The sequence below is a fragment of the Choloepus didactylus genome, chromosome 6 (assembly GCF_015220235.1).
Source record: "Choloepus didactylus isolate mChoDid1 chromosome 6, mChoDid1.pri, whole genome shotgun sequence".
In the NCBI taxonomy this organism is placed as follows: Eukaryota; Metazoa; Chordata; class Mammalia; order Pilosa; family Megalonychidae; genus Choloepus; species Choloepus didactylus.
The window spans coordinates 98,341,136-98,368,532 of NC_051312.1; the positions used below are offsets into that span (position 1 = coordinate 98,341,136).

General features: G+C 36.7%; 1 protein-coding gene across 6 annotated transcripts in view; it reads right to left on the reverse strand.

The window, feature by feature from the left end:
- Nucleotides 1–508: 508 nt before the first annotated feature.
- CCDC90B (coiled-coil domain containing 90B) overlaps nt 509–27,397 on the reverse strand; it is a 71,801-nt gene continuing 44,912 nt past the window's right edge. For all 6 annotated transcript variants that reach the window (XM_037840888.1, XM_037840889.1, XM_037840891.1 and 3 more), the window contains 6 exons: nt 6,522–6,623; nt 5,925–5,966; nt 5,766–5,837; nt 5,610–5,663; nt 4,415–4,529; nt 509–936 (listed from right to left, as the gene is read on the reverse strand). In XM_037840888.1, coding sequence (XP_037696816.1) covers nt 881–936; nt 4,415–4,529; nt 5,610–5,663; nt 5,766–5,837; nt 5,925–5,966; nt 6,522–6,623 — 441 coding nt within the window. In that variant the 3' untranslated portion in view covers nt 509–880. The remainder of the gene's footprint in view (nt 937–4,414; nt 4,530–5,609; nt 5,664–5,765; nt 5,838–5,924; nt 5,967–6,521; nt 6,624–27,397) is intronic.

The following is a 27,397-nucleotide window of genomic DNA, read 5'->3' on the forward strand; positions in this document are numbered from 1 at the left end:
GCTTGGTGTTGGCTGGGTCTCTCTTTCCAAGTTTAATCAACCCACCAATGAACCTGAAGAAGAGCCCAAGGTTCACAGTCTTAGGAATTTCCTTGTTTACATGGATCAGAATGCCTGCTCTTAACTATAAAAATCATTAGTCCTGGGTGCTCAAGTGTCCTGGTTCAGTCCTTCAGGCTTCCACCAGAAAGACTGGCACAGACATATATGCTCCCCAATATGTGCATAGTGGTTACTCTGTTCCCTCCATTACTGGGATGACCAGGGAGGGGGTGGGGAGGAGCTAGCAAGGACACCATGAGGTTTTTGTGTTGATTTTTCTTCACTGGGTATGCCCCCATTTATTACAACCATTTTACTGTTTTCTGGAGCTCTGAGGAAGTTGGCTTTGCCAATTCCAATTTTTGCTAGGTGGGCAAAGTTTCTATGCAGAAACAGAACCCTGGAGCAGCTTACTTTACTATCTTGGTTCAGTGGATTTTTGGTAAGTCAGTTTAAAAATCTAATCTACTTTTTTATAATAATCTTTTATTTTGTATGAAAATGTAATCATGCAACAGTTATCAGGAAAGTTGAATACAATAACAATGTTAGCTTTGGGAGTAATTTTCAATTTGTAACTGATAAAGAAACCCTATATACTTTACACTATTGAAGCAAACAGAAAACTGTTAAGTTTGTATAAATTAAGGAGAAAATATCCTCCTACCTCAGATGAGATGAATCAGGTTTTAACACCACAAAATAAAGACAAACAGATCTTCTCATTGTAAAACACTTCTTTTTAGTCCATAATGTGCTTCTGCAGTTGACAGTGTTTCTATTCTGGTGTAGCGTAAAAAGTCAGCATCAGTAGGAGTATAATACAGTAGTTTCAGGGTTATTTCCAGAATCTATAAAATCCCAATGCTATTGCCAGGCAAGTAAACACTGAGGCTGTGAAAAGAAGAAACAATGTTACAGGTCATGTATTTGTTACAGGTCATGTATTTGTGATTATTTTGCAGAGATAAATAGAATAATGTCTTCAATTTACATGATGGAAAGAAAATAAAAAAATAAAGGAAATCCAACCCATTTTCTACTCTTTTCCATTCCCTAGAAAATGAAACTAAGTATAAATTGTATTCCTATGGGGAGGATTAATACCAATTCTTCTTAAAAGCTTCCTACATTTTAAATAGAATATGGATGACAATTTTTGGGTGACAATTTTAAAATATAGATTACATGTCATTTAGAACCTATACAGTATGTCAAGTCATAACTAGCTATGAACAGACTATAAACTGTAACTTCTGATCTTATGACAAGTGAACGACTATCTTCCTTACTTATGCTAAAAAATATATGTATATTTGGGGTAATAGAACATACACCCATATCATCAATGAGAATAAAATTTTAACTGCCTTTTCAGTATATTTAAAGACAGCAGCCAAAGAATCAGAGATTTTAATAGTTAATATACCAGCTGTTGCCTATGGATTGAAAACCCTTCTGTTCTAATGTTAAGAAGTTGAATCTGAGTGATGCTTTTAGAGACTCCTTTGACTCTTAATTTGTCCAAATAGCCTTGAAAGTATTTTTAAATTAGAGAACCTGTGGGGATGAAGGGCGAATGTCTGATTAAAGACACAAGAAATTAGCCTTTCAAAGTAAAGCTGTCCTTATTATAATGTATAAATCTAATTATACATTATCCCAGTACTTACTGAAACATGGTTAATGACAAGATCATGTCCTTAATCTTAAGAAATGGGATTAGGTCTTTCTGAAACACAAAGGGAAGCTGGGCATTTGAGGAGAAAGAATAACACTAATAGAGTTTCTTGTCCCATTTGATTCCACTGCTTACTGAGTACTTACCATGTGTCCAGACAGTGTACCAAGCAATTATATACATTACCTTATTTAACCATTATTAAAACCCTATGAAATTGGTAGTATTACCCAATTATATACACAAGACAGAAAGCCCCAAATTATACTGATAGCAAATGGAGCCAGAATTCAACTTAGATGTATCTAAGGTTTTCTTTTTTTAGATACCATTTTGTTATCCTGATTTGTACCACGTCACCTGAAGGATGCAATCTAATTTGTCTTTTTGAGCCACACAGTGCTATTTAGGTAGTTATATCCTTTTTTTTTAATCTAAGTCTTAGTCTACCAAATAAACATTTATTGTGAATAGGGTAAGTATTTCTTTCCTTTATTAGAGGAACAACACCAATTGTGAATAGGGTAAGTATTTCTTTCCTTTATTAGAGGAACAACACCACAACTGATACTGCACTTAAGTTTCTCTCATTTCTGCAGTCAACTGTTGCTTCTCATTGTCTGAAACCATCCCAAATTGATTTGCTGTTCATCTTCTATGGCCTGTCTAGGAGACATCCTACATACATATAAAATGCTTATTAAAGCATGTGCTTGGTAAATATCTTAAGCATTCTGTAACTTAGTTTTTATCATTTATCTGCACAATCTGCCTTGATCTTGCTGTCTTGCCTCACTGACCAACAGTGATCTGGGTCAAAGGGTGGTGTTTGACCCAAGTTGGACCCTTCAGACTCCCTTCTTGGGACTCTTGTATTTGGAACCAAAGAAAGGGGTCATCCCTTGGTTGGTGAAACTGGAATGATATGTTTAGGAGCTACAGATGGCCGTGTTTCCAACCTATGCAGGAAGTTGGTGTGAAAAATGAGGCAGACATTCAGAGACAAGATATGGAGTAAGGTCTGATTCCATCTCCTTGCCCTTACCTGATTGAACATGTAAGCCGAAAAACTCTCTTATGCTTACCCTAGCTCAGATTACATGTATGATGCCTGAAATTAAGAGTCCTCTGCTACATGCTGAGAGAGTGGATAAACAAATTAAAATTGTGATTTGATAAGGGTTTCTTCTCAAGGGAAACTGTAAGATGTTTAATGTTGGGACTGACACTTAAATGGGGACTTTTATCACTTCATCCCCCTGCTTGTGCTTATAATTGAATTCATGTGTGAATCTCAGATGTAACAGAAGCAGTACACTTATTTGGAGAAAGGGAGAAGGGGAGAAGGGTGGGAGGGTGGGAAGGAGAAAGAAAATGCCTTCAGTAATGTTGGTTAGAGTCTGCCCTTGATAGATCTACTACTGAATGAAAGTTTTGTGAAGACCATCACCATCGTCAATATGAAGGTAAAAATTATTTTGATTCTTTATGTAAATACTCTGGAAGGTGAAGCCCTTCCTAATTTGGATTGCTTTGGGATCTATTTTGAAAGTAGAGATCAATCTCCACATTGCAGTATTCTGGAATTTCCCTGAGCATTATGATTGAAGTTCTCCAGTCCAGGAGACTTGAGAGTAGGGGTTTTCAAAACTTGTTTTAGCCTTAGAATCTTCAAATGAATCTTAAGCAGCCCACTGTTTTAAAAAGACAGACAAAAGCTGAGGGCTCCATCATGTTCACCACACAGCCACCCAGCATTAGTGGTGTTTGCCCAGAAAAACCACTCATGGTATGAATTAAAACAGTCTTTTGAACAGCAATTGATTAATGTATGTAACAGTTTTAAATGTTCAATCTATGTGTCTGTATATTTCACAATCACACACACATATATGGCTGTCTGTACAGCAATGAAAAACGGAGCAGACTGTCTATCAATCAGTAGAAAAATAAAGGCATTTTCATACAATGGAAAACTATACGTTCTTATAAAAAAGCTATCTATACTATATGTATAGATGTGAAAAGATATTAAGCCATTTGGTTGAATTTAAGAAAGCTACAGACTATAGAATCAGAACTTACTGTAAATATGATCTAATTATTTTTAAAAAAGTAATATTTATATACAGAAATAACTGCCTAGAATGTATTTACTATTAATAGTAAATAGAGTATGGGGCAGGGATCTGGAAAGTTTTCACTTTTACTGTATTGCTTTGGAATTATATAGAAGGGACCCTGTAATTGGGTCAGGTCACATCGTTTTCAAGGAGCTAATTATGTGACAAAGTATCTCTGTCAGCTCAGTTCATTGGAATCAAGGTAGGAGGTTATTTTTTCCTTTTCCTGCTTGCTATGATTTTCAATGGCCTATATCTACTTTAATGGTCTTTCTCTGAAGGTCCACTTAAATTCTCATGGCAGAGAATAAAACAATAATTTTTTTTTTTTTCATTCTGAAACACCCCATTTATCCTTACATCATTTGGTACTTATTTCTTAGTAAGCTGCAGAGCTGTCTGCTAACCTTGTATTCTAAAACTGCACTCTTCTTTAAGTATTGCCAGGAACCAAGCAAAAAAGGTGCTTTTTTCCTTCTGTGCTTGTCATTTTACTTCAGGAGGTAGCAGCTAACAGGTCTGAAAATTAAATGACAGTAATTCCTTTTTCTGACAAGCATAGCCTTACCTGCAAGATAACGAATTGTCTCAAGTCTGTTAGACTCCATCAGAGTTTTTAAGGAAGCAATTTCAGTGTCAATTTTATGACTGGTTTCTGAAATAACATTTTTGGTTTGGGTATCCTGTAGTAAATAAGAAAGACAACCAAATGTGATATGGACAAAAAGTGTACATCAGAAACCCTCATTTAAGGGCTAATTGGGGGAACATAGTAGAAACACAATGGTACAAAAAAAAAAACTTCCACTATGTGACAAAACACATTCCTTCTGCTTTGATATTTGGAGACCATTTTGTAGGCTAACTATGTACTGAACACATTAGACTAAAAGCCTGAGAAGGAAAAATTTTAGTTGTAGAACTATCACTTATGAGTATAAAGTCCTTAGGATATTATGGCTAAAACTTTAAGTATAGTCTGCAAAAGAAAAAAAAAAAAAATCCAACAGGTTTAAATATTAAAGGAATTGTCAGAAATAAAAATACCTTACGGGTAACACTGAATGCGATGTGTAGAGGGCTTAAAGGGCAGGAGGGGGAGAGATAAGATGCTCAGAAATTGATGATTTTCAGCTCCTTTATTTGGCAAGCATAGGATCCTTAGAAGGGCAAACAGAAAGTGATATCTCTTCTGTTAGCCTAGTCTTTTTCTTAGAATTTTATGTCAGAAAGCTGGGTTTTACTCAAGCCCTAGAGATTAAAATTTAGGATTACTGAGAAAGTAAGCAGTGTTACAAGTACAGGGTTTAGAACCTATGTTCATATTCACTGTGTGACCTCTCTCTGTCTGCGCCTCCTTTTCCAAACTGCTAAAATGAAAACAATAGTGCCTACTTCACAGAGCCTGATGTGAGGATTAAATGAGATAACAGGCTGGATTAAGTATGTAAAACAATATCTGGCACATAATAAGCATACAATAAATATTTTTTAAAAATTTTTAAAAATTTAATTGAACCTAGGCACTCACTTAAATGCCAGCTGTGAATCATTTTTATGAATATAGTGAATCCTTGTCTTTAAAAAAATGCTCAGGCACCATCCACCAGTGGTAGCTTCCCTCAAAGTGTGGGGTAACTACAATAGTAATGAGGAAATGAGATTCTACAGAGCTAGATTTTAAAGTCCAAATGTATTAAAATGATAAATATAAAAGCATTTATACAAGGCAGAAGAGCTGTACAAACATTTTTTTAGCTTACCTTTTTGGTAAATTCTGTGGTTGTTTCCATAAGTTTCTTTTCTTGATCTGTAAACTACAGGATATGAGGCAAGCAGGAGGTTAAAATAAAAAAGACTAAACAGAACTTAAAAGAAGTAACCAAGAAAGCAAGGAAGTATATTTAAAAGCACTTTACCATATCTGTTACTCTGCTCCTTTCTAGGTTGATATCCAATTTATTATCTGCTCTAATTCGACTGGTTTCATGCTTTAAAGAAAGTAAAGATACTAAAAAATGTTCTCAAAATTTTTTCTGAAATAAAAAAAATATTGAGGTAGGAAAAATTTCACTTACCATCAGTTGATGTTTAACTTGGTCTAATTCAATTTTCATTTTCTAGACAAGAAAGATCACATGCAATTAGCATTAAACCAAAAAGTTCATGTTATGATTGTTTCAGAAATCCTGAAGCCCCTAGATTAGCAAAAATTGGTCACAATGGATTTCTAAAATAGAATTTGATAAAGAAACATGCAATAAAGAATAAACCATCATAGGCAGAAAATCACTTATAAACAAAAACTAAGAAATATTATCCTAGTGTATAACAACGCAAAATTCTGACTTATAGACACAAGTTTTTCTCTTCACTGGTAGGGCTAATTAGTTGGAAAATTTCACGTTAGTTTCAGCTCTGAGAACATTATACCATGAGCTGTACTAGAAATTTTGAGTAACATGTAGAGCTCAACAATTTTCCCTTTTATGGGACTTTTAATATATATATAACTTATTTTTCGTTAAAAAATTAGATATGGTTATATATGCAGTACATTTTAATCTAAAAACCTGTGCTAACCATGTAAGGCTGCTATTTAGGCCTACTATAAGAGGTTATTAATGTGTGCAATCAGATACTTTTTATTCAAAACAATTTAAAACATGTATCACCTCATTCTCTGCTCTCAGATTTGCAAATTCACTTTTCTCCAGGATGACCATGTCTTTTCTGATGGAGTCCAAATGAGCCATTAGCTGCTGTACTGTTATTTCCTAGAAATCAAAATAAAAATATTGTAGTGATCTATGGAATGCAATTACTTAACATGAAAAAAATTCTGTAAAGACAATTTATGATGCTATAAGCAAGTAAAAACAAAAAGCCTATATATCTGGAATATAAACTGAAAAGGAACATGGGATTTGAAGAAGAAAAAGCATTTCCTAGTGAAGAGAAATAACTGTTTGCTTTTTTATATTAACCTGAATATATATATAAGATTTACCATTTTAACAATTTTTCAATTTACAATTCACTGGCATTAAGTACTTTCACAATGTTATATAATCACAACTATCACTGCTATCTATTTCCAGAACATTTTCATCACCCCCAAACCACTGTATCCATTAAGCAAAAATTCCCCATGCCTCCCTTCTCCCAGCTTCTGATAACCAGTATTCTACATTACATCTTTATGAATGTGCCTATTCTAAATCCCTCATATAAGCAGAAATACACAATATTTGTCCCTTTGTGTCTGTCTTATTTCATTCAGGATGATGTTTAAGTCTTCTACCTATTTTGTCCCTTAATATTTCCATTACTGCCTATTTTTTATTTAGTTGATCTCTGGAAATTAACAATTTAGAATGGTTCTTTCCTTCCAGGCATAGTTTCATACCAACTTGACCTCAATAGCATAGACAAACTATGTTCATATGCCCCTCGGTCCCCCGCTTTTATGTAGTTATTGTCACAAATTATATATTTTTAGATTATAGGTCCAAAAACTGGTTTTACATTACTTTTACGCATTTGCATTTTAGATGCAGTAGCAAGTAAAAAGTTGAGTTACAAAGCATAAATACAATGGTACCTGCCATTACCAAATTAAATATTAAAAAGTTTACAAGACACAAAAGAATGGCATTGTGTACTCATAAAAGGAACAATTCACTAGAAGATACAATGTTTATGGACCTAACAACTGAGCTCCAAAATACATGAAAGCAAATGTTGACAGATTTGAAAAGAGAAATAGATCCACAACAATATTTGGAGACTTCAATACTCCACTTTCAATAATGGATAGATCATCTAGACAGAGGATCAATAAGGAGAGATTTGACAACACTGTAAACATGTTAGACTTAACGGACTTATACAGAACACTTTACCATACAACAGCAGAATGCATATTATTCTCAAGGGCACATAGATAACTCTCCAAGAGAGACCACATGTTGGGTCACAAAACAAGCCTGAAACACATCAAAATTACACAATCTTCTCCAACCACAATGGAATGACGCTAGAATCTATAACAAGAAAAGCTGGAAAATTCACAAATATAGGAAATCAAACAACATAATTAATGGCTCAAATAAGAAATCATAAGACAAATTGAGAAACATTATGAGAAGGATGAAAACAAAGATACAACATACCAAAACTTATCAGATGCAGCAAAGGCAGTCATCAGAGGAAAATTTATAGCTATGAATGGCTATATTATGAAAGAAGAAAGCTCTCAAAAACCAGAATTAACTGCACATCTGGAAGACAATGAGAAGAACAAACTAAACCTAAAGTTAGGTGATAAATGAAAAACAATTGGGAGAATCAATCCAACCAAAAGTTGGGTTCTTTCATGAATAGACATTTTTCCAATGAGGAAATACAAATGGCTGAAACGCAGGTGTTCAACTAAAGTAGCTATTAGGGAAATGCAAATCAAAACCACAATGAGATATCATTTCACGCCTACCAGAAAGGCCACTATTAAACACAAAGAAAACTAGAAGTGTTGGAGAAGAGGTGAAGAAACAGGAACACTTTACTCACTGCTGGTGGGAATGTAAAATTGTACAGCTGCAGTGGAAGATAGTATGGCGGCTCCTCAGGAAGCTAAATATAGAACTGCCATATGGTCCAGCAATCCCATTAGATACATATATTCAGAAGAACTGAAAGCAGGGATATGAGCAGACATTTGCACACCAGTGTTCATCTTGGCACTATTCACAACTGCCAAAAGATGAACACAATCCAAGTGCCCACCAACCGATGAATGGATAAACAAAATGTGGTATATACATATGATGAAGGAATGAGTCCTGAAGCACGCAACAACATGGATGTACCTTCAGGACATTAAGTTGAATGATATAAGTCAGACACAAAAGGACAAATATTGTATGATCTAATATGAATTAATTATACTAGGTAAACTGTATAGGTTACCAGGATATAGAATGAGGCTAGAGAATGGGTAGTGGCTGCCTAAAATGTGCAGAATTTTTACCCAGGTTGAAAAATCAATGAGTGAAAATGGATAGAGGTAATGGTAACTATTTTGAGTATAACTAACAGTGCTGAATTGCATGTGAATGTCACTGATGGGGGGAAGTTTTGAGTCATATATGTCACCAGAAGGAAAGCCAGAAGTTTAAACATAGGACTGTATAACACAGTAAATCTTGTGGTGGACGATGACTGTGACTAACAGTAGAAATATAAAAAATTTCCTTCATGAACTAGAACAAATCTATGAAACTATTATAAGGAGTTAATAATAGAGTGGTACTTGGGAAGAAACACAGCTATTGCAAACTATGGACTATAATTAACAGTAATATTTTAATATTCTTTCATCAACAGTAACAAAGGTACCATGCTGATCAATGTGTGATCCCATATCAAGGATCAATGATAGGGATATGGAATGTTTGGGGTTTCCTCTTTTTTTTCCTTTTTCTTTTTTTTTTTTCCTTCCTGGAGTATTGAAAATGTTCTAAAGTTGACTATAGTGACAAATGTACAATTATGTGATAATACTGTAAGTCACTGATAATATACTATGGATGAGTTGTACAGTGTGTGAATATATCTCAAAAGTACATTACTTAATTGAATTAAAAAAGGAAAAAAGTTGGTTCTTTGAAAGTGAAATTGACAAACCTTTAGCAAGACAGAGAAAAAGAGAAGATGCAATTAACTAAAAGCCAAAATGAAAAGGGGTACAATACTATCAATCTTGTAGAAATTTAGAAGATTATAAGAGACTACTGTGAAAAATTATATACCAACAAATTATATAACCTAAAGGAAATGGAAAAATTCCTAGAAACATACCACTTACCTAAATTGACTCAAGAAGAGATCTCAACAGACCAGTAATAGGTAAAAAAATTGAATCAGTAATCAAGTCTCCCAACAAGGCAAAGTCCAGGATAGATAATTTCACTGATGATTTCTACCAAACATTCAAAAAAGAACTAATGCCAATCCTTATCAAAATTTTCCAAATAACTGAAGAGGATGGAACTCTTCCTAACTCATTCTATGAGGCCAGCATCACCATAATCCAAAGCCTTATGGAAGTATCACAAGAAAAGAAAACCACAGACCAATTTCCCTTGTGACTATATGATCCAGTTTGCTAATGCCGCTGTTACACAAAATACCAGAAATGGACTGGCTTTTATAAAAGGGGTTTATTTGGTTACAAAGTTACAGACCTAAGGCTGTAAAAGAGTCAAAACAAGGCATAAACTTGAGTATACCTTTACTGGAGAAAGGCCATTGGTGTCCAGAAAACCTCTGTTAGCTCAGAAGATATGTGGCTGGCATCTGCTTGCTCCCAGGATGTGTTTAAAAATGGCGTTCTCCAAAATGTCTAAGTGTCAGCCAACGTCAGGGGTACGTCCTCCAAGCTTTTCCAGCTAAGCCAGCACTGAGCAACCTCTGTCTGAGCTTTTGTAGGGCTTTAGTAAACTAATCAAGACACACGCTTAATGGGCAGGGCCACACCTCCATGGAAACAACCTAATCCAAAGATTCCAAGCTAATCAACACCAACACATCTGACCCCACAAGACTGCATTAAAGAACATGGCTTTTTCTGGAGAATAAAATATATCCAAACTGGCACACTATACATGCAAAAAATCCTCCATAAAATACTAGCAAATCAAATCCAACAGCATATTAAAGGAATTATACACAATGGCCAAATGGAATTTATCCCAGGAATTCAAGGCTTCTTCAACGTAAGAACATCAATCAAAGTAATATGCCACATTAATAGAATGAAGGGGAAAAACATCATGTCAATTGATGCAGAAAAGGCATGGGACAAAATCCAACACCCCCCAAAAAACCCTCTGAGAAATAGGAATAGAAGGGAATTTCTTCAACATGGTAAAGGACCTATAGGGGAAACTTCCCACAGTTAACATTATACTCAATAGTGAGAGACTGAAAGACATCCCTGCTGAGGTCAGAAACAAGACAAGAATGCTCGCTTTCACCACTTATTCAACAATTTACCTGAAGTTCTTACCAGAGCAATTAGGCAAGAAAAACAAACAAAAGACATCCAAACTGGAAAGGAAGAAGCAAAATTACCTCTATATGCAGATGACATGATCATTTCTACAGATAATCCCAAAGAATCCACATAAAACAACCAGAATAAGAAATTTAGCAAAATTGTTGGCTACAAGATTAAAATGCAAACATCAGTTGTGTTTCTATACACCAGCAAAGAATATTCTGAAATGGAAATTTTTAAAAAAGCAACTCCCATTAAGAAAAGCTTCTAGAAGAATAAAACACCTAGGAATAAATTTAACCAAGAAGATGAAGGTCCTGTACACTGGAAACTACAAAACACTGCTGAAAGAAATTAAAGAAGACCTAAATGCTCATGAATAGGAAGACTTAATCTTAAGATATTAATATCACACAGAGATCTACAGATTTTACATAATACCTATCAAAATCCCAGCAGCCATTTGTGCAAAAATGGAAAAGCCAATCTTTAAATTCAGATGGAATCACAAAGATATAAACAGGTAACTCAGTCTTGAAAAGGAAGAACAAAATTGGAGCTCTCAAACTTCCCAATTTTAAAACTTATCAAAGCCATAGTAATCAAAACAGAGTGGTACTACCACCAGGACAGATATTTAGACTAATGGAATCAAACTGAGATTCAGAAATCCCCACATCTTTGGGCAATTGATTTTTGACAAGGTACCAAGTCCCCTCAATTGGGAAAGAATACTATCTTTAAAAAAAATGCTGGGAAAACTGGGTATCCACGTATAAAAAATGAAGGTGGACCCATACTTAACACATACAAAAATGAACTCAAAAGGGATCAATGACCTAAATATCAGAACCAAAACTATAAAACACCTGCAAGAAAACAGAGAAATATCTTCAGGACTTGTGTTAGGGAATGGTTTCTTAGACTTTATACCAAAAGCAAGAGCAACAAAAGAAAAAATATAAATGGGACATTAAATCTTTTGTGCAAAACAGTTTATCGAGAATGTAAAAAGACAATCTACACAACAGGAGAAAATATTTGGAAACCATGTTATCTGATAAGAGTTTAACACTCAAATATATAAAAACTTCCACAACAAGCCAATTTAAAAAATGGACAAAAGACTTGAATAGCTATTTCTCCAAAGAAGATATACAAATGTTCAATAAGAACATGCCTGCTAATACAACATCCATTCTGCAGCCCACGGATCAAGTAGTATTTTCAACTTTCGAGTCTTATTATTTAAGAAATAAAATTCACAAGACTACTGCTGCCATAATTATTCGTCTGATGGATCTGGGCAAAGTAAACTGAAAAACTTCTGGAAAAGATTCATCATTCTAGATGCCATTAAGAACATTCAGAGAGGCCTTCCAGGAAGATGATGGAGGTGAGGTGGAATGAGCTTCTCCTCCATCAGAGTAACTAGAAAGGGGCCAGAGGATATGAGGACCATGGTTCCAGGGTGTGACTGGCCATACAGGGACCCCCACAATACGTGCAGGGGACACTGCCAAAAATGGAGGAGAGACAGCGGCTGGAGGAACATAGTGAGTATGTTCCCCGACTGGATCACCCACACCCCCAGGCTGGCAGCTGCAAAACTGCTGTCAGGCAAGGCAGTGAGCAGCAGCTCCCCACTTCCATCCTCCTACCTTGACAATTTTCAAGGGGGTGATCCTCCACACAGAAGACAGCTTGGAGTTCCTGTGAGGGAACTTGGCAGGTGGCAACTGCTCCCCCATACAGAATCCAGAGGGGAGGCGCACAATGGAGAAAAGCAGGGAAGAGAGAGGCACCATACCAGGAATCAGGGGCCCTTCCCACACCCTAGAGACTCACAGGTACAAGGCAGGCAGAGAACCAGCAGACAGGGCCCATGTCCCACTTTGCAGATAGCCTTGATAAGGCTCCCTTCCTGCCAGCTTGGAGCTCAGGTTGTAGCCCCAGGACAGGGATTCCCCAGAGCACATGGAGATATGGTGCACTGATTGGTTCCCCACCCAGTTTGGACGTCACCCACTGCACAGGAGAAGTTCAGGAAGACCTATTTGAGAGCACCACCTGCTGGTAGGCTAGAGAAACTGCACTCCAGCAAGCTGTGCCTCAGGACCACCACTTGCTGGTAGAATTGGGAAACTGCACTCCAACAAATGAAATTATATATGAACGCTCAATTAATTCTGCACTTCCAAAAATAATCCTATCAAGACAAGCAAATGCCCCAGATCAGCAGCAGATTACAAAGTACTTGAAGGATCCAGAAGATATGTTCAAGCCAAATGAACAAATTAAAAAGCTGCAAGAGACACAAAATTTGGAGCACTTAATCAAAAAGTACACACAAACATCACTATTATGTCTCAGGATATAAAGGCATGAAAAAGACCCTAGAAGAGCATAAAGAAAAATTTGCAAGAGTAAATAACAAAATAACAGTTTTATGGAAATAAAAGATACTGTTGATCAAATTAAAAATATTCTTGAGACACGTAACACCAGATTTAAAGAAGTAGAGGAATGAATTAGTGACCCCAACCACAGACTGATGGAAAGTAAAAGCACAAAAGAATGAATGGCGGAAAAAAAAAACCAAACTTGAAACAGACCTCAGGGAAATGATGGACAACATGAAGCACATAAATACAAGAATAATTGGTGTTCCAGAAGAGGAAGAGAAGAGTTAAGGGCTAGGAAGACTACTCAAAGAAACTGACGGGGAAAATTTCCCAACCCTTCTAAATGACATAAGCATGCAAATTGAAGATTCCTAACAAACTCCAAATAGAATAAATCTGAATAAATCTCCTCCAAGAGATATACTAGTCACATTGTCAAATGGTGAAAAGGAGAAAGTTCCGAAAGCAGAGAGAAGTGATTCACCACATACAAGGGAAAGAACATAAGACTAAGCAAGTACTGACTACTCAGCGGGTACCAGGGAGGCAAGAAGACAGGGATATATTTCAGTTTCTGAAATAGAAAAACTGCCAGCCAAGAATTCTTTATCCAGCAAAGCTCTCTGTGCCAGTTTGAATGTATTGTGTCCCCTAAACGCCATTATCTTTGATGTAGTCTTGTGGGGCAGACATTTTGGTGCTGATTAGATTTGCTTGGAATGTGCCCCACCAAGCTGTGGGTGATGACTTTGATGAGATATTCCCATGGAGGCATGGCCCCACCCATTCAGGGTGGGCCTTGATCAGTGGAGCCATATAAATGAGCTGACTCAAAGAGAAGGAACTCAGTGCAGCTGTGAATGACATTTTGAAGAGGAGCAAAGCTTGCTAGAGAGGAACATCCTGGGAGAAAGCCATTTTGAAAGCAGAACTTTGGAGCAGACACCAGCCACGTGCCTTCCCAGCTAAAAGAGGTCTTCCGGACGCCATTGGCCATCCTCCAGTGAAGGTACCCGATTACTGATGTGTTATCTTGGACACTTTATGGCCTTAAGACTGTAACTGTGTAGCCAAATAAACCCCCTTTTTATAAAAGCCAATCCATCTCTGGTGTTTTGCATTCCACAGCATTAGGAAACTAGAACACTCTCCTTCAAAATTGAGGGAGAATTTAAAATTTTCACAAACAAATCCCGAGAGATTTTGTTAACAAGAGACCTGCCCTGCAAGAAACACTAAAAAGATGTCTACCAGCTGAGAAAAAAAGAATGGAGAGAGAGATCTGGAGAAGACCATAGAACTAAAGAGTTGTTAAGTAAGGGTAGCTTGAAGGAAAAAAAAAGAGCAGAAAAAAATAGATCTAACAACTAAAAATCAAAGGATAAGATGCCTGGTTCAAGAACTCCCTTCACAGTAGTAACTTTGAAAATGAATGGATTAAACTCTCCAATTAAAATATACGGCCTGGCAGACAGACTGAAAAATATAACCCAGCAATATGCTGTTTAAAAGAGATTCACCTTAGACCCTGCGACACAAAGAGACTGAAAGTGAAAGAATGGAAAAAATATTCCACACAAACTGCAATCAAAAGAAAGCTGGAGTAGCTCTACTAATATCAGACAAAATAGACGTTAAATGCAAAGATGGCATAAGAGATAAAGGACACCTATATATCAATAAAAGGGATAATTCACCAAGAAGAAATAACAGTTACGAATGTTTATGCACCCAATTAAGGAGCTCCAAAATACATGAGACAAACATTGGCTAAACTGAAGGGAGCAATAGACACACCAATGATAGTGGGAGAGTTCAATACACCACTCTCTTCTACAGACAGAACAACTAGACAGAGGACCAATAAGGAAACTGAGAATCTAAACAATATGATAAATGAATTAGGCTTAACAGGCATATTATAGATCATTACATTCCAAAGTACCAAGATATATAGTCTTCTCTAGTGCCCATGGAAGGTTCTCCAGGATAGATCATATACTGGGGCACAAAACAAGTCAATAAATTTAACAAGACTGAAATTATTCAAAGGACATCTCTGACCACAATGGACTACAACTAGAAATCAACAACCACCAAAGAACCAGATCTTTCACAAATATGTGGAGGTTAAACAACACACTCGTAAACAACCAGTGGGTCAAAGAAGAAGTCACAAGAGAAACTGATAAATGTCTAGAGACGAATGAAAATGAGAAAACATATGAAAACCTGTGGGATACAGTGAAGGCAGTGCTGAGAAGGAAATTTATAGTTCTAAATGCATATATCAAAAAGCAAGAAAGAGCTAAGACTAAAGATCTAACTGAACAACTGACGAGGCTCGAGAATGACCAGCAAACCCTAAAGCAAGTACACAAAAAGAAATAACAAAGATTAAAGCAGAAATAAATGAGGTGGAGAACAAAAAAAAAAAAAAAAATAGAGAATAAATAAAACCAAAAGTTGGTTCTTAGGGAAGACCAACAAGATTGGCAGACCCTTAGCTAGACTGACAAAGTCAAAAAGAGAGAAGGCCCAAATAAACAGAATCAGAAATGAGAAGGGGATACTTAACTACAGATCCTGAAGAAATTAAAAAAAAAAAAAATCATAAGAGGATAATATGAACTGTATGCCAACAAGCTACACAATTTAGAGGAAATGGACAATTTCCTGGAAACACATGAACAACCTAGACTGACCCAAGAAGAAACAGAAGACCTCAATAAACCAATCACAATGAAAGGGTTCCAATCAGTCACTAAAAACCTTCCTACAAATAAAAGCCCAGGGTCAGATGTCTTCACAGGGGAATTTTACCGAACTTTCCAAAAGGAATTGACACCATTCCTGCTCCAACTCTTTCAAAAAATTGAAGAAAAAGGAACACCATCTAACTCATTTTATGAAGCTATATCACTCTGATACCAAAACAAAATAAAGACACTACAAATAAGGAAAACTATAAGCCAATCTCCCTAATGAATATAGATACAAAAATCCTAAACAAAATACTTGCAAACTGAATCTAATGGCACATTAAGAGAATTATACACCACAACCAAGTGGGGTTCGTTCCTGGCATGCAAGGGTTGTTCAAACCATAAGAAAATCAATTAATGTAATTCAACACATTAACAAATCAAAAGGGAAAAATCAAATGATCATCTCTATAGTGCTAAAAAAGCACTTGACAAAATTCAACATCCCTTTTTGAGAAAAACACTTCAAAAGGAAGGAATTGAAGGAACCTTCCTCAATATGATAAAGGGCATATATGAAAAACCCATAGTCAGTATAGTACTCAATGGTGAGAGGCTAAAAGCCTTCCCCCTAAGATCAGGAATGAGACCAGAATGCCCACTGTCACCTCTTTTATTCAACATGTGCTAGAAGTTTTAGCCAGAGCAATTCACCCGGATAAAGATATAAAGGGTATCCAAATTGGAAAGGAAGAAATAGAACTATCATTATTTCCAGATGATATGATCTTATATTTGAAAAATCCTGAGAATATGACTACAAACCTACTTCAGCTAATAAACAAATTCAACAGAGTGGCGGGATGTAAGATTAATGCACATAAGTCAGTAGTGTTCCTATACAGTAGTAATGACCTAAATGAAGAGGCAATCAAAAAAAATAAAAAAATTCCATTCACAATAGCAATTAAAAAAATCAAGTACGCAGGAATAAACTTAACCAAGGATGTAAAAGACCTCTAAACAGAAAACTACAAAATTTTACTGAAAGAAATAAAAAAGGACATAAATAGGTAAAAAAGTATTCCATGCTCATGGATAGGAAGACTAAACATTGTTAAAATATCAATTCTACCCAGCTGATCTACAGTTCAAAGAAATCCCAATCCAAATTCCAACAACCTATTTTGCAGACCTGGAAAAGCTATTTATCAAATTTATTTGGAAGGGAAAGGGGCCTCGAATTGCCAAGTGCATCCTAAAAAAGCAGAACAAAGTGTGAGGACTCACACTTCTAGTTTCTGAAGGCTATTATAAAGCTACAGTGGTCAAAACAGCATGGTATTGGCATAAAGACAGACATATGAATCAATGGAATCGAAATGAGAGTTCAGAAATAGACCCCTAGATGTACAGTCGACTCATCTTTGATAAAGCCCCCAAACCCACTGAACTGGGGCAGAACAGTCTCTTCAACAAATGGGGCTGGGAGAATTGGATAGCCATAACAGAAAGAATGAAAAAGAACCCCTACCTCATACCCTATACAAAAATTAACTCAAAGTGGATCAAAGACCTTAATATAAGAGACAGTACCTTAAAACTAGAAGATAATGTAGGGAAACATCTTCATGACCTACTATTAGAAGGTCACTTCTTAGTCCTTACACCCAAAGTACAAGCAACAAAAAAATAAATGGGAACTCCTCAAAATCAAAAGCTTCTGTACTGCAAGGAATTTGTCAAAAGGGTGAAGAGGCAGCCAATGCAATAGTAGAAAATATTTGGAAACCATGTGATGGTTAGGTTCATGTGTCAACTTGGCCAGGTAATGGTACCGAGGTGTCTGGTCGAGCAAGCTCTGGCCTAACTGTAACTGCAAGGAGGACATCTGTGGCTGGTTAAACCAGAAGGCTGGCTTATTACATCAGCAGTCAACTAGCTGCAGTTGTGACTGGTTACATCAATGAAGGGTGTGTCTCCCACAATGAGAGAATGCAACCAGCTGGATTTAATCCAATGAGTTGAAGACTTTTAAGCAAGACAGAGGACCTTCACTACTTCCTTGGCTGACCAGTGAAGCATTTCCTGAGAGGTTCATCAAAGCTGCCAGTTTGCTGCCTGAGGAGTTCATCGAACACATTCATCGGAGTTGCCAGTTTGCTGCCTGAGGAGTTCACTGAACACCTTCATTGGAGTTGCCAGTCTCCTGCCTGCCCTATGGAAGTTGGACTCATTCATACCCACAGTTGTGTGAGACACTTTTCTAAAGCTTACATTTACAGATATCACTTGTTGATTGTGTTTCACTAGAGAACCCTAATACACCATGTCTCTGATAAGAGATTGCTATCTTGCATACATAAAGAAATCTACATCTCAACAACAATAGTACAAACAGCTCAATTATAAAATGTGCAAAAGATATGAAAAGACATTCCTCTGAAGAGGAAATGTTCACCTTCACTAGCTATTAGGGAGATGCAAATCAAGACCACAATGAGATATCTCACACCAATAAGAATGGCCGCCATCAAACAAGCAGGGAAGTGACAAATGATGGAGAGGATGTGGAGAAATCAGAACTCTTATTCACTACTGGTGACACTGTATAATGGTACGGCCACTCTAGAAGACAGTTTGGTGGTTTCACAGAAAACTAAATATATAATTATCCTATGATCTGGCAATTCCATTTCTCAGTGTATAATCAGAACATTTAAAAGCAGTGACAGGAACAGATATTTTTACACCGATGTTCATAGCAGCATTGTTCACAATTGCCAAGAGATGGAAACAATCCAAGTGTCCTTCAGTAGACGAGTGGATAAACAAAATGTGGTATAAACATAAGATGGAATACTATGCAGCAGTAAGAAGCAATAAGGTCCTGAAACATATGGCAACAGGGATGAACCTTGAAGATATAATTCTGAGTGAAATAACTCAGACACAAAAGGAGAGATATTGTATGTTACCACTTATACTATCTGTAAAAGGTAAAATCAATGTCTTATAAGAATATGGGGGACCTAGTGATAGAAAGTAGGCAGTGAGGGGGAATGATAATCTCTTATGTTCAGATATGTTAATGATGGTGAATTCAAAGGTATGATAATGGATAGGGGTGATGATTGTTTGTTAATGGGATTATAAGTATCAGAGCTGTACTGAAGGTGAATAGGATTGAAAGGGGTTGTTTACAGGTATGTTTCTTACAGATCAGCACCACAAATATAGACAGGTGCTTGCATGATATACTTCGCAAGTCTGAAACTAGCACATAGAGTTGACAACAGAATGGTATATGGGAAAAATCCACATATTGCACACTAGGGACTATAATTAATAGGAATACCATACTAGTATTACACAAATGCTAGGGACAAATAATTAAGGGCTGACGAGCTATGAGATGTTTTGGTTTATGAGAATTGTTTAAAATGGAGAGTGATGAAGATCATACAACTAAGTGATGATAATATGAGATATGGATGGATTATCGTGGACACAACATATGCTATGTGAACTTAGGAACCACCTGCTTTGTAACAGTCAATCCCTTGATATTGAGGCTTGCTTGGGTGAAACTTATGTTTGTAAAGGAGAGGCTAAGCTCACTTCTAATTATACCTAGGATTCATCTCCAGAGAACCTGTTTTGTTGCTCAAATGTGGACTTTCTCTAAGCCTAACTCTTCAAATAAATTCATTACCCTCCCCCCAACGTCAGACAGGACCCCCAAGATGAATGAGCCTTCCTGGCGACATGGGCTATGGATTCCAGGAATGAGCCTGACCCCAGCATTGAGGGATTGACAATGCCTTTTTCACCAAAAGGGGAAAAAGAAAGGCAACAAAACAAGGTTTTAGTGGCCAAGAGATTTCAAATAGAGTCAGGAGGCTGTCCTAGAAGTTACTCCTATGCAAGCTTCACCTAGATATGCTGAATGAACACAACTGATAAGTCCAAGTAAACAGTAGTCCCGAAAACCTTAAATACTGAGATCCCTATTTCAGACTCTATACAAGTTTCATTCACTGAGTTTATTTGACAGAAACTTAAATCCTTCAGAGTGCTCCTATGCAGCTAGGTCTGAGAACCGAGAGGCAATATCCTCTTCAGGAACATCAACTAGATGTGTCCCCTTTGCTCACTAAGTTGACACCCTCTTTCAACATGAACAGGTTAGAGCGGTCACTGCCTAGACATCTCTGAAGATTAGGAAAGTGATTAGAGGAAGAAGTAGCAACATACAAGGTGGAATTTAATGGGCAATTGTGAATACCAAATCTTCATATAATTTTCTTTTTCTTAGTTGCGAGGGTTTTGGAATAGCTGGAAGGAAAGAATTGAAATGGTGGAACTGTAACCCACAGCATCCTTTGAAATTTGTCCATAGCTACTTGTTAAATTCTAATTTGAAAGCTATACCTTTTTGTATATATGTCATATTTCACAATAAGGAAATAACTAAAACTATGGTAGTATATCTCATAATAACTGGGAATTTCCTATATATCTACTTGTTCAATCATACTTTGAAAGATATTACTTTTTTTGTAATACTTTTTTGTATTTATGTTATATTTCATGATAATAAATAGCAATCTATGGAATTGTAACCTATAATATTCTTTGAAATTTGCTAACTACTTGTTGAATCTCATTTGGAAAGTTATCACTTTTATGTATATATGCTATATTCTACAATTAAAAATAGTAAAACAAAACAAGGAGAACCTAAGATGGCAGCTAGGTGAGACGGCAAAAAAACACCTCCATGAAAAATACTAGATAAAAGCCAGAAAGTGACCCAGAATACCAGTTCCAGTGATGGACCAGCCGGACAAGGTCTGCTAAATCCACAGGGACCGTGCATTTGGTGAAACCAGGAGTCAGCATTCTGAAACGAGTGAGTTAGCTGGCTGAACGTCCGGCGACTGCACAGCAGTGTGGGGAAACCATGGGTTGGCATTTGGAGACAGACTAGTTCTCTTAAAAAGAAAAAACAAAAACAAACAAACAAAAAAACAATAAACAGACCCAGGAGCAGCTGCAGATACAGCAGTGAGAACCATGCAATGAAGCATGGCAGGAGCGGGATGTTGCCAACGCCTCGGTGTCTGGCGTGGAGGATAGCCCTTCCCACACCCACTGCTGATTGTCTCGGGGCCAGGGGGACAGAGGGGAGCCAAAAGGAGATAGAAACCGCACCCCTTGCAGCGATCTCCCTAGCGGGCTGGAGACACTCCTGCCCAGGGATGGAGCCATAGCCCAGAGCCGCGCCAAGAGTGTTTCCCACAGCATCATGTACACACCACAGTATCGGCCGTGGACAGTGGCCTTTACTGCACCCACAGCTAACTTTCCTGGAGCTGGGAAGGTGGAGCTATGCGGAAAGGGGGAAATTAACACGCCCCATTCAGCCATCTTTAAAGCAGGCTTGGAACGCCCCTGCACAGCCCAGCGGCCCAGGGCTTCCCTGGAGGCCAGCGCGCACTTGTGACGTGACACAGCCTTCCCTCAGCAGAGGTCCTAGAAGACCATGGCTGGGAAGGGGGACCTGTTTGGAAATCCCAGGGACCCTACGCCAATACCAACCTTTTGTGGGTCAGCAAGAGACACAATCTGTGGCAAGACTTAAATGAAGGCTTAGACTCTTGCAACAGCCTTAAATCTCCAGAACACCTGGGAGGTTTGATTATTAAAGCTGCCCTGCCTTCCTAACCACCCAGACACATGACCCACATTCAGGGCGGACAGCACCAATTCAGGGCGGACAGCACCAACAACACACCCAAACTTAGTGCACCAATTGAACCCCACAAAAATCAGATCCCCACACACCACAAAGACAAAGTTGGGGAGAACTGACTTGAGGGGAATAGGTGACTCGGGGACACCATCTGCTGGCTAGTTAGAGAAAGTATATGCCACCAAGCTGTGGATCTGACAAATTAGGGATCAGTATTTTTTTATATCCAGAAAGAACCCCATCAAGTAAAGCAAATGCCAAGAGGCCAAAAACAACAGAAAATCTTAAAGCATATGATAAAACCAGAAGATATGGAGAACCCAGACCCAAACACCCAAATCAAAAGATCAGAAGATACACAGTATTTGGCGCTATTAATCAAAGACCTAAAATCAAACAACAAGAGCATGGCACAGGACATAAAGGACATGAAGAAGAGCATGGCACAGGATATAAAGGTATAAAAGACCCTAGAAGAGCATAAAGAAGAAATTCCAAGAGTAAATAAAAAAATAGATGTTATGGAAATAAAAGAAACTGTTGGCCAAATTAAAGACTCTGGATACTCATAATACAACATTAGAGGAAGCTAAACAATGACTCAGCATCCTCGACGACCACAGAATGGAAAATGAAAGAACAACAGAAAGAATGGGGGAAAAAATAAAAAAAAATTGAAATGGATCTCAGGGATATGATAAATAAAATAAAACGTCCAAATTTAAGACTCATTGGTGTCCCAGAGGGGAAGAGAAGGGTAAAGGTCTAGAAAGAGTATTCAAAGAAATTGCTTGGGAAAACTCCCCAAACCTACACAATATAAATACACAATGCATAAATGCCCAGCAAACTCCAAATAGAGTAAATCCAAATAAACTCACTCCAAGACATATTCTGATCAGACTGTCAAATACTGAAGAGAAGGAGCAAGTTCTGAAAGCAGCAAGAGAAAAGCAATTCACCACATACAAAGGAAACAACGTAAGACTAAGTAGTGAATACTCAGCGGCCACCAGGGAGGCAAGAAGGCAGTGGCATGACACATTTAAAATTCTGAGAAAAATTTCCAACCAAGAATACTTTATCCAGCAAAACTCTCCTTCAGATTTGAGGGAGAGCTTAAATTTTTCACAGACAAACAAATCCTCAGAGATTTTGCTAATAAAAGACCTGCCCTTCTTCAGATACTAAAGGGAGCCCTACCGACACAGAAACAAAGAAAGGAGAGAGATACACAGAAAAATTTAACAGACACATACAGAACATTACATCCCAAATCACCAGGACACACATTCTTCTCTAGTGATCACGGATAAGCCTCAATAAATTAAAAAAACAAACAAACAATTGAATATATTCAAAGCACATTCTCTGACCATAATGGAATACAAGTAGAAGTCAACAATTTTTGATTTCTAACTCCACTATTTAATTCCTACAGATATAAAACAGATAAACTCTAATGACAAATCAGTGGTTTTGGACTCAATGTAAAATATGTAATTTTTGACAAGAACTACATAAAGGTGGGGGAATGGAGAAGTACAGGAACATAGTTTACGCGTCCTATTGAAGTTAAGTTGGTATCAAAGAAAAACAAGATTGTTATACATTTAAGAGGTTAAATTTAAGCTCCACAGTAAACACAAATAAATTATCAGAGAATGAGACCATAGAGATGAAAAGTAGAGTATGGGTTACAAGAAGTGGAAGAAGGGGCAATGGGGAGTTAAGAAATGAGTGTAGGGTTGCTGTTTGGGGTGAAGGGAAATTTCTAGTAATGGATTGTAGGAAGGTGATAGCATTACAACATTCTAAATGTGATTAATCCCACTAATGGAATGCTAGGGAGGGGTTGGAATGGGAAGATTTAGGCTGTATATATGTTTCCACAATTGGAAAAAAAAAAAGTCTAAATAGGCAATGACAATTAAATGCCAAGGATGATCCTGGATGGGATCTGAGGATGGAGGAGAGGAGGCTCAAAGGGACACAGTTGGGACATAAAAAACAAACAAACAAACAAAAAAAGGATATACAGAATGTAAGCTTTGTATCAATGTTGAATTTCTTGAACTTCTTAGCTGCGCTTCATGGGATTGCAAAAAAGAATGTTCTTGTTCATGGGAATTGTATATGTGAATTATATTGTTTGTTCAAGGATGTGTACAGCTTGCTCTCATATGTTCAGAAGACAGAGCAATAGATGATGGTGGGAGGGAGAGAGGGAGGGAAAGAAAGAAATGGTGGTGTGACAGGATGTTGAAGTTGGTGGATTGGGGTATCGGGGGAGGAGGGTCAGGGTATGCTGGAGTTCTGTGTATGGGTTTTGTATTGTTTTTTCAACTGTTCCTGTAACTTTGAATTTATTTCAAAATAAAATTAAAAACAACAACAACAAAAAAAAAAACAGGACATTCATGATTCATGGGAGGAGGATAAAATATCAATGTTCACAGGAATTTGGAGGAAGGTGATTCCAAGCTTCATGAGTGACTTTAAGGGCTCACGACTTCAGTTTAGGAAATAACTGCAGATGTGGGGGAAATAACAAGAGAAGTACAATTAGAAGTGGAGCCTGAAGATGTACGTGAATGGCTGCAATCTCATGATAAAACTTTAACAGATGAGGAGATACTTCTTATGAATGAGTAAAGAAAGTGGTTTCTTGAGATCAAATCTACTCCTGGTGAAGATGCTGTGAATAGTGTTCAAATGACAACAAAGGATTTAGAATAGTACATTAACTTAGTTGACTAAGCTGCGACAGGGTTTGAAAGTACTGACTTCAATTACGAAAGGTAAAATGCTACTGAACAGCGTCGCATCTTACAGAGAAATCTTTCATGAAAGGAAGAGATAATTAATGTTGCAATCTTCACAATTGTCTCATTTTATGAAACTGCCACAGCCACTCCAACCTTCAGCAACCACCACCCTGATGAGTTAGCAGCCATCAACATGAAGGCAAAGATTATGATTCATTGAGGCCTCAGATAATGGTTAGCATTCTTTTTCAGCAATAAAGTATTTTTTAAGGTGTGTACATTGCTTTTAAGACACAATGCTATATTGCACACTTTTAAAAAGAGCACAGGATATAACTCATAATATTTTTTAATATTACCTATGTAACTACTCATTGAGCTGCATTTTAAACACCTTTCTGTATATATGTTATATTTTACAATAATGGAAATAACTGAAATTGAGGAACTGTAACCCATAAAATTCTTTGAAATTTGCTCTCTACTTGTTAAATTGTACTTTGAAAGTTATCAGTTATGTATATATGTTAAAGTTCACAATAAAAAAGAATGAGATAGATCTACATGAAAAAAACAAAGAGTACAGTATAATGTAAACAACTTTTTTATGCACTGAAAAACCAAAAAATTTGTGACTTGCTTTATTGTGGGCATATGGAACCAAACCCATAATATCTCTGAGGTGCACCAATAATATCACCACTGAACTGTGTATTTGAAAGTTGTTAAAATGGGACATTTTAGGTTGCATAAATATCATCAGAATATAAAGAAAAAAAGAAACTTTAACATAGAACTTTACAACACAAAGAGCGAACCCAAATACAGACCATGGACTATATTTACATTGTTATAATAATATTGATTCATCAAGTGTAAGAAAGGCATCACAATAATGCAAAATGTGAATAATAAGGAAAACTGCAGGGGGTTCTTTGGGAATTCTGAACTTTCTGCATGATTTTTCTGTAAACCTTCAATTGCTCTAAAATAAGACATAACTAAAGCAAAACAAAACCAAAAGACAAAAACAAAAACAGAGTGGCATTGGTATTAATATACACATATAGGCCAATGGAATAGAATTGGGAGTTCTGAGATAAATCCATAGATCTATGGCCAACTGATATTTGCCTGGGTGCCAGGTACATTAAACACAGTTTGGCGGTTCCTCAAAAAGCTAAGTATAGAACTACCATATAACCCAGCAATTCCACTTTTTAGTACATATCCAGAAGAATTAAGAGGAGGGACTTGAGCAGATTATTTGTACACAATAGTTCATAATAATGTTATTCACAATAGCCCAAAGGTGGAAGCAACCCAAATTGTCTACCAACAGATGAATGGATAAACCCAATGGAATATTATTCATCTGTAAAAAGAAATGAAGTTCAGATGCATGCCAACATTGAAGACATCACGCTGAGTGAAATAAGCCACAAAAATAAACCATACACTGAGAGATTTCAAATGGAGTCGAGAGGTCACTCTGGTGAACATTCTTACTCACTATACATATGACCCTTTTTAGGATTTGATGTATTTGAATAGCTAGAAGTAAATACCTGAAACTATCAAACTGCAACCCAGTGGCCTTAACTCTTGAAGACAATTGTATAACAATGTAACTTACAATGGGTGACAATATTATTGTGAAAATCCTGTGGATCGTACTCCCTTTATACAGTGCATGGATGAATAAGCAGAAAAATGGGGACAAAAACTAAATGAAAAATAGATAGGATTGGGAGGGATGATTTGAGTGTTCTTTTTTACTTTTTTTTTTTAATTCTTATTCTTTTTCTTTCTGGTGTAAAGAAAATGTTCAAAAATAGAGTGGGGTGATAAATGCACAATTATATGATGGTACTATGAACAGCTGATTGTACACCATGGATGACTGTATGGTATGTGAATATATCTCCATAAAACTGAATTAAAAAAAATAAACCATACAAAAAGAAAACATTGCACGATCTCACTTATATGAAATACTGAGAAGCAGCAAATTTCATATTGAAATACAGAAGATTATAGGTTACAGGGATGGTGCGGGCAGAAAGTGAAAAAAAGAGGGAGTTACTGCTTAATGGGTGCAGAGTTCCTGTCTGAGGTGATAAAACAGTTGGGGGAACAGATACTGGTGATGGTAGCTCAATACTGTGAACAAAATACTACTGAAATGTGCACTTTAAAGTGTTTAAAATGGGAAGTTGTGAGTTGTATATATTTTACTATAATAAATTTTTTTTTAAAAAAGATTAAATGGATACCTAAATATTTAGTTACTCTTTTATATAAACCTAGTATTTCAAGATGAAATAAATAGTATGGGGTCACTAGGGTTATTTCCTGAAAATCCACAAGATGGCAATAAATGATTTTATAGAAAACTCGATATAAAATAAAGAGTAGCCTAGTCAGCTTGTCTGTCCTTGTTAGGCTTTTGAATTGTTTATTGTATTTGATCACAGCATTAAAACTGATTGTTATCATGATGCCAGATTTTGAAAATATAATTCAATGCATCTAAGGCAAATTAAAATCCAAAAATGGAAAAAATGACAAGAGATATAAAAAAATTGTAACCAAATGGCATACTGACACAAGGACAGACAGAGACCAAAGGAAAAGAATTGAAGGTACAGAAATAAAACCACACATCTATGTACAGCTGATATTTGATAAGGGAGCCACATCTACTCAATGGGAAAGAACCATCTCTTTAACAAACGGTGCTGGCAAAACTGAGTATCTATGTGCAAAAAAGGGAAAATGGCCCCCTACCTCACAATGTACAGAGAAATTAACCAAAATGAATCAAAACCTAAACATAAGAACCAAAACTA